The sequence below is a fragment of the Canis lupus genome, chromosome 23 (assembly GCF_048164855.1).
Source record: "Canis lupus baileyi chromosome 23, mCanLup2.hap1, whole genome shotgun sequence".
Taxonomy (NCBI): domain Eukaryota; kingdom Metazoa; phylum Chordata; class Mammalia; order Carnivora; family Canidae; genus Canis; species Canis lupus.
In genome coordinates, this window is record NC_132860.1 from 22,926,344 (window position 1) to 22,933,923 (window position 7,580).

General features: G+C 40.8%; 2 protein-coding genes across 2 annotated transcripts; both read left to right on the plus strand.

Moving 5' to 3' along the window:
• Nucleotides 1-3,401: 3,401 nt before the first annotated feature.
• LOC140614912 (hemoglobin subunit beta) lies at nt 3,402-4,907 on the plus strand. The gene is made up of 3 exons (XM_072794335.1): nt 3,402-3,578; nt 3,698-3,920; nt 4,652-4,907. The coding sequence occupies exons 1-3, from the start codon at nt 3,487-3,489 to the stop codon at nt 4,778-4,780; spliced, it is 444 nt and encodes a 147-aa protein (XP_072650436.1). The 5' UTR covers nt 3,402-3,486; the 3' UTR covers nt 4,781-4,907.
• A 1,070-nt stretch (nt 4,908-5,977) lies between these two features.
• LOC140615496 (hemoglobin subunit beta-like) lies at nt 5,978-7,339 on the plus strand. The gene is made up of 3 exons (XM_072795363.1): nt 5,978-6,136; nt 6,265-6,487; nt 7,085-7,339. The coding sequence occupies exons 1-3, from the start codon at nt 6,045-6,047 to the stop codon at nt 7,211-7,213; spliced, it is 444 nt and encodes a 147-aa protein (XP_072651464.1). The 5' UTR covers nt 5,978-6,044; the 3' UTR covers nt 7,214-7,339.
• Nucleotides 7,340-7,580: the final 241 nt, after the last annotated feature.

The following is a 7,580-nucleotide window of genomic DNA, read 5'->3' on the forward strand; positions in this document are numbered from 1 at the left end:
AGATTGGCTGTATTGCTTTTCATACTGAAATATGACTTTAAAAAAGTGTATGTACATCATTTCTGTGAGTTCTGCTCCTTTGGAGTATTTTTACTTTATTTAATTTTATTAACTTGAATTACAGTTTTGAAAGGATGCTAAATTGATGTAACCCAGAGATTGTGTGTCTTGGAAAGAAGAGTGAAAACTAACTGTGCCTAACCCAGGAAAATATGGAATATTTTGTAGAAATGCCTTAATGAACAGAATTTGAAACTGAACACTGCTATATGTACAAGTGTTCCAATTGAGTACCATTTCTGAAACAAATAATATTACATATCTTTGGATGACTGTCATGAATCACTTGATCCTCATTCTCTTAATTATACTCAGACTAGGTCCATCCTAAATTCAAAACATCAAGAAGTTTGCAAACTTGACAAACTGGAGAAAAGAAAAAAAAACCTTTCTGTCTCTTGGGAGCTCAGGGTGTTTGTGCATATGTGTATGTACACATGCACATGTGTGTATGTGTGTGCGTGTGTGTGCACATTCATGTGTGTATGTGTATGTTTAGTGCTCAATGGGGCTGGAATCGAAATAAAGCAGACATCTTTTGGTACCCCCTATTTGAAGGGTAGAAGTAATGGTAAAGATGGCAGTGACTCTAGAAGTTTCTAGAATCTTTGAATGTTGATCGGGATGTGACCACGAGGCTCAGAGCATAATCACATTTATCAGTTTATTCTTTTTGTCTGATATGTCTGAACTTTTGATGTCTTATTAACAACTTGAAGCTTTGGCCCTGCAGGGTAAGGGTAAGAAAAGAAGTCTGTCGCCCTCTTCAGTCTTGCTAAGTAGCAAAGGCGAGAGAGAACAGCAAGTCCTGTCCTGAAGCCAGGAACAAGGTGGCTGCAGAGTTGCCAGTATAAAAAAAAGTGGTTCATAGATCATTCATGGCAAAGAAGGCTGAGGGAAGAGGATAAAAGACAATTTAGGGGAAATATTTGTGAGTACAGAAAATGTTAGAGGAAGTCTGAGCAGATGCTGATTTCTGTCAAGGTGGCAAAGCTATAGTTTAGCCTTGACAATTTGGCTTTTTACAGTAAAGTATAAACATATTCATTACTGTTATTTAGTAAGGCCTGTGAACTTCTCATGACAGAGAGCTTTTGCAAAAGACATGTCCAAACGTCCCAAGAAAGACTTCCCTTCACACACTTATACCCAAACTCTGAAATCAGGGGTGTGAAATAGAGTCTTGAAAATAGTGGTAAACGTGGTAAAGCTAATGGAGTTTTAAATTTAGTAAAATGAAACTCAAAACTTACAGATCAAACAAAACGTGTGTGTGCATCCGTGTGTGTGTGTGTGTGTGTGTGTGTGTGTGTGTGTTTGGTTTCTAAATATCTAAAATATTTGAAGGCTCCCTTTTCCTGGAAGTCAACACATGAAATCTTGCCCCAGGAATAGACAGATAGTCAGAACTTCTTTGCTTATGGGTTTTAGAGAAGAATAAATATAAATAGAAAATGCTAGAATTGTATCTCTTTTACTCCCATCATCTTTTATGGGCATGTAATTCTGACCTAACCTCCAGATTACCAGAGAAGAACCAAGACTTTCCTCTCTGTCTGAGAAAGATCAGAGAGAGGTTGTTCACAAGTACTTGATGGGATTTGGGATGAGTAAAAGGGGAGAGAGATCCTTACTCATGTAGCAGTGATGGAGAAAGTAGTTTAGGGAATGGAACAATGGAAGTGGAGATTTTGTGAGTTTATTTGAAACAACTAGAAATAGAGAAGTCCTTTTCTTATGGTTCACCCTGTAGTTGAGGTTTTGGAGTGTTAGACGTGAAAGGATGAAAAATATATGTTAAGTATTTGTAGCCAGTGATGACAACAGAGAGAGAAAGATGGTTCTAGACATCAAGGTACCTTAATCAAAAGAAGATTCTAACGCAGGAGAAACATGGTAAGTAAAAAAATGCACAGCCATTTCTTTGCTTATAGGAAAGGGGAATTTAGGAGCAGGCTAGGAGGCAAGAGGTACACAGATGATGGGAAGTTGGAAAAAGAACCAGCAGGGCCGTCCAAGAACACCAACATCCTAAGCTGAGCTTAGAAATGCTCACTGCTTTTTTTTTTTTTTTTTATGGTATCTTTTGATAGTAAGGAGCAGAAATCTCCACTTCAGTTTCTTTGCCTAAGAAGTTAGTTATCAGAATGTATTACTTGGAGGAGAGAAGGATAAGGGGAGGGAAATTGGAAAAGCTATAGAGATAGGGGAAAACATGATAATAAAGGAAGATTTTAAAATATTATTTATATATTCCTGAAAGACACACAGAGAGAGACAGAGACATAGGCAGAAGAAGAAGTAGACTCCCTCAGGGAGCCTGATGCCAGACTTGATCCCAGGATCCTGGGAACACACCCTGAGCCAAAGGCAGATGCTCAACTACTGAGCCACCCAGGTGTCCCTAAAAAAAGATTTAAACAAAAAAATATGTGGACGAAATGAGATTATAAGTGGTGAATTTGAATAAAAGAAATGGTTATACACACAGCATTCTTAGTGGTCTAGGGGGATGATTATCTAAGCCAAAGCCATAGTGCCCTGTCACTTTCCTGCCACTCATTTCAAGTCACAAAGAAGCTTCTCTCTTCTCCCATTCACTTTTCCACATCAGTCCAGGAAGAAATCATTTTTATGTCCCTGGTTAATTAAAGACATTATTTTTCTCACTGCTACTAACCATTTTGTTTTTTAACTGATTTTTCAGTTAGTTTTATTCCTTACTACAGAGAGATAACTCTATGTTTTCATCTGTGGATGCTCAAAACCTAATAGAGTAATTATTACACAGGAGACTTCTGATTTATACGTATTTTCAATTTCCAATCATCATTTACTTGGTTACATGACTAAAGTATGAGAAATGAATGAATGAATGAATGAATGAATGAATGAATGAACTAAGCATCTTTCTAGGAGGATTTAATCCAAACCAAGAGAAGGAAGATACACGTAGGACTGTGGCAGAGGTCCCATCCACACTGTCCATGTAATTAGATTCTGAAGACACAGGGGGAGATCCATCCATACGCTTTTAAGTTGAACACAGTGGATGGATGCCTTCTATTTACTGGACCTGGGATTCTTCATTTGTATAACAAGAAAATTGGGGAGGCACTCTCTAAGAAGTTACCAGGTTATGGTTCTCAAAAGTGTAACAGTACACTTGCCAAAGAATGATTTTAGTAGCAATTTGTATTGCTGAGATGGGCCTGAAGATGGGAGGGTCTGAAGTCAGACTCACAAGCCAGTTTCAGAATTGCCAAGGATAGGCTTCACCCTGCGTGACCACACCCAGGCCTGGGCCAATCTCATAACAGCAAGGATGCAAGATCAGGGCTGGGCATAAAAGGAAGAACAGGGACAGCTGCTGCTTACATTTGCTTCTGAAACAACCGTGTTCACTAGCAACCACAAACAGACACCATGGTGCATCTGACTGCTGAAGAGAAGAGTCTTGTCTCCGGCCTGTGGGGCAAGGTGAATGTGGACGAAGTTGGCGGTGAGGCCCTGGGCAGGTTGGTATCCATGTGGCAAGGCAGGCTTTTGGAGAAAACATGAGAGCTGGGCAGATGGAGTTAACTCAGTCCCTTGGGTTCTGACGGGCACAGCCCTCTGTGCTGTTTTCACTCCTCAGGCTGCTGATTGTCTACCCCTGGACTCAGAGGTTCTTTGACTCCTTTGGGGACCTGTCCACTCCTGATGCTGTTATGAGCAATGCTAAAGTGAAGGCCCATGGCAAGAAGGTGCTGAACTCCTTTAGTGATGGCCTGAAAAACCTGGACAACCTCAAGGGCACCTTTGCTAAGCTCAGTGAGCTTCACTGTGACAAGCTGCACGTGGATCCCGAGAACTTCAAGGTGAGTCTAGGATATGTTCCATTTCTTTTTCTTTTCACTTTCTAGTCTCTCACCTGATTCATTTACCTACCTGTTCTCCCTCCACCTTCCTTTGTACTTCAGCATATATCATCTTGAATACCTTTCAAAGTTTATGTAATTTCATACATTTCCTTTCTCACGGCCTTTTCTTTTTCATTAAGTTGTTTTTTTTTTTCATCAAGTTGTTTATTTAACTTCTTGTCTTCTTCCCCTGACTAGTTTTTTTCCCTACTCGATATGCAAATTATGCGTGTCTATTCTCATCTTCTACTTCTCCACTCGGAAACATCTTTCTGTCTCTCCAAATGGGGATTGGAAGGGCACCTCAAGGAGTTGTCAATCTAGAGGCTACAAATCATTTCAAAATTAAAGGATAATTGGATGTTTATAGAGACAAGACTCAATGAAAAGGAAAGGAATTGAATATCTGAGAATAGTGAAGTAGGACAGCCGCAGGTGCTAAAAGACAGCCCAGCATCATACTAATTAATTAATTAACTATTAAATTATATATATATACATATACAATGAAAATATACAGTGTACATACACATATATTTGCTCATTTATGCTGATGGAGAAAACCTGAATATCAGTTTGGGCTGGAGTGTGGGGAAAAAAAAAAAAAGATCATTGGCTCAGTTTCTCAGAAGCCGAGCTTGATTTCTCTCTGAATCATTTATGCGTGTCTCTCTATGTCTTCCCCACAGCTCCTGGGCAACGTGCTTGTGTGTGTGCTGGCTCACCACTTTGGCAAAGAATTCACCCCTCAGGTGCAGGCTGCCTATCAGAAGGTGGTGGCTGGTGTGGCCAATGCCCTGGCTCACAAGTACCATTGAGATCCTGGCCTGTTTCCTGGTGACCACTGGAAGACCCTGTCTCCCTAAATTCTTTCTTCTGAACTGGGGGAAATAATGTCCACCATCAAGGGTATGGCTTCTGCCTAATAAAGAACCTTCAGCTCAACTTTCTGATTCATTCCACTTATTTTATTTTATATTTTATTTTATTATTATTTTTTACTTTATTTGTCTAGGGGTGTGGGAAATACTTGAGAGTCTACAGATAGGAAGCACTTGTTTCTTATTCAAAGAGGTCAAGGGAGATGAGAAAAGGAAGTAGGGGCCTACATTGTCACTAGTGGAAAACACTTCTCCCTCCAAAACATAGGCACGGTCAAGAAGATTTTACATAAAGAATGCTGACATTACAGGGCTCTGTGGAAGACTTCCAACCTAAGGCACAGCCCTCAGGCTAATGCTTTTACTTATTTCCAATAATTAGTAAAAAATAGGGTGCTCGATTAGAGACATAATGAATGATCAAGATACTGTTCTGTTTCCTTTTTCCCTACTTCCCTTGCCTGCGGTGTAGCCTACCATGCCATACTCCATCAGGGAACCAGTTCCAGCTCTAAGAGACAACTATTCATCTATGGGTCCTCAAAACTTAATAGAGTAATTATTACACAAGAGACTTCTGATTTATACATAATTATTTTTCCAATCATCATTTATTTGGTTACATGACTAAAGTATGAGAAAAATGAATGAATGAATGAATGAATGAATGGGCTTTAAGTATCTTTCTAGGAGGTTTTAATCCAAACCAAGAGAAGGAAGATACACGTAGGACTGTGGCAGAGGTCCCATCCACACTGTCCATGTAATTAGATTCTGAAGACACAGGGGGAGATCCATCCATACGCTTTTAAGTTGAACCACAGTGGATGGATGCCTTCTATTTACTGGACCTGGGATTCTTCATTTGTATAACAAGAAAATTGGGGAGGCACTCTCTAAGAAGTTACCAGGTTATGGTTCTCAAAAGTGTAACAGTACACTTGCCAAAGAATGATTTTAGTAGCAATTTGTATTGCTGAGATGGGCCTGAAGATGGGAGGGTCTGAAGTCAGACTCACAAGCCAGTTTCAGAATTGCCAAGGATAGGCTTCACCCTGCGTGACCACACCCAGGCCTGGGCCAATCTCATAACAGCAAGGATGCAAGATCAGGGCTGGGCATAAAAGGAAGAACAGGGACAGCTGCTGCTTACATTTGCTTCTGAAACAACCGTGTTCACTAGCAACCACAAACAGACACCATGGTGCATCTGACTGCTGAAGAGAAGAGTCTTGTCTCCAGCATGTGGGGCAAGGTGAATGTGGATGAAGTTGGCGGTGAGGCCCTGGGCAGGTTGGTATCCATGTGGCAAGGCAGGCTTTTGGAGAAAGCATGAGAGCTGGGCAGATGGAGTTAACTCAGTCCCCTGGGTTCTGACAGGCACTGACTCCTGTGCCCTCTGTGCTATTTTCACCCCTCAGGCTGCTGATTGTCTACCCCTGGACTCAGAGGTTCTTTGACTCCTTTGGGGACCTGTCCACTCCTGATGCTGTTATGAGCAATGCTAAAGTGAAGGCCCATGGCAAGAAGGTGCTGAACTCCTTTAGTGATGGCCTGAAAAACCTGGACAACCTCAAGGGCACCTTTGCTAAGCTCAGTGAGCTTCACTGTGACAAGCTGCACGTGGATCCCGAGAACTTCAAGGTGAGTCTGTGGGACCCTCAACATTCTCTTTGATCTTCCTTTTTAAGACCCAACTCATGATGTCCGTAAAGGGTATGGGCATCAGGATGTTGTTCAGAGTGTAAAGGAAGTGTTCTAGTTGCATAAGTATGGACTCCTCAGCACTGTTTTACTTATTTTATCCACTTGGCTCATTAATTGTTTCCTCTTGTCCTTTTTTTTGTTCTCTGCAATGGTTTTTCTTTATTGTTTTAATTAAACTTTTGAGTGTTTAAAAAGTGCTTTTAATCCATTCAAAAACATTTTTTTTTCTGATCCTTTTTTCCTTATCTCTTTTTTGAAAGCAAGGAAGATAAAATCTTATTGCTTCTTTGCCTAGTTGGAAAGAATAACCAAGAAAATTTAAGATTTGGGTTAAAACAGAAGGAAAGAACCATTTCTCAATGTAAAATGAGGGTGATATTGTTGGAGTCATATGGATTGTAACATCTTAATAATCAGCTATCTTTCTGCTTATATTCTAATGACACTGTTTGGGTCTGTGGATGGGTTGGAATACTCTGAGTCTTAGCTAGGTCCCTCTGCTAATCATCCACATGCCTCTTGTCTTCCCCACAGCTGCTGGGCAACGTGTTGGTGTGTGTGCTGGCCCGCCACTTTGGCAGGGAATTCACCCCATTGGCTCAGGCTGCCTACCAGAAGGTGGTGGCTGGTGTGGCCAATGCCCTGGCCCACAAATACCACTGAGTTCTCTTTCTTGCTTTCAAGGCAAAGTCATTTGGTCCCCGGACCCCAACACTTGAACATGGGGAAATTGCGAAGTCCTTTGAGCATCTGGTTCCTGACTAATAAAGAACATTTATTTTCTATGTACTGGTGTATTTAAATTACTTCTGTGACTGTCACTGGAATTGTTACATCACATGAGAAGTCAAGTCATGTAAGACATAAAGAATGAGGGGCTAGTTCAGATCTTGGGAAAATATATCCGTATTTTGGACTCCATGAATGGAGAGGTTATAAATAGCTAACTATGTGGCAAACTGACCCTGCTGCCTATTTTTACTTTCCCTTAGGAAAGGATTCAACTAGAGACTTGCTTTGGGGGTTAGGC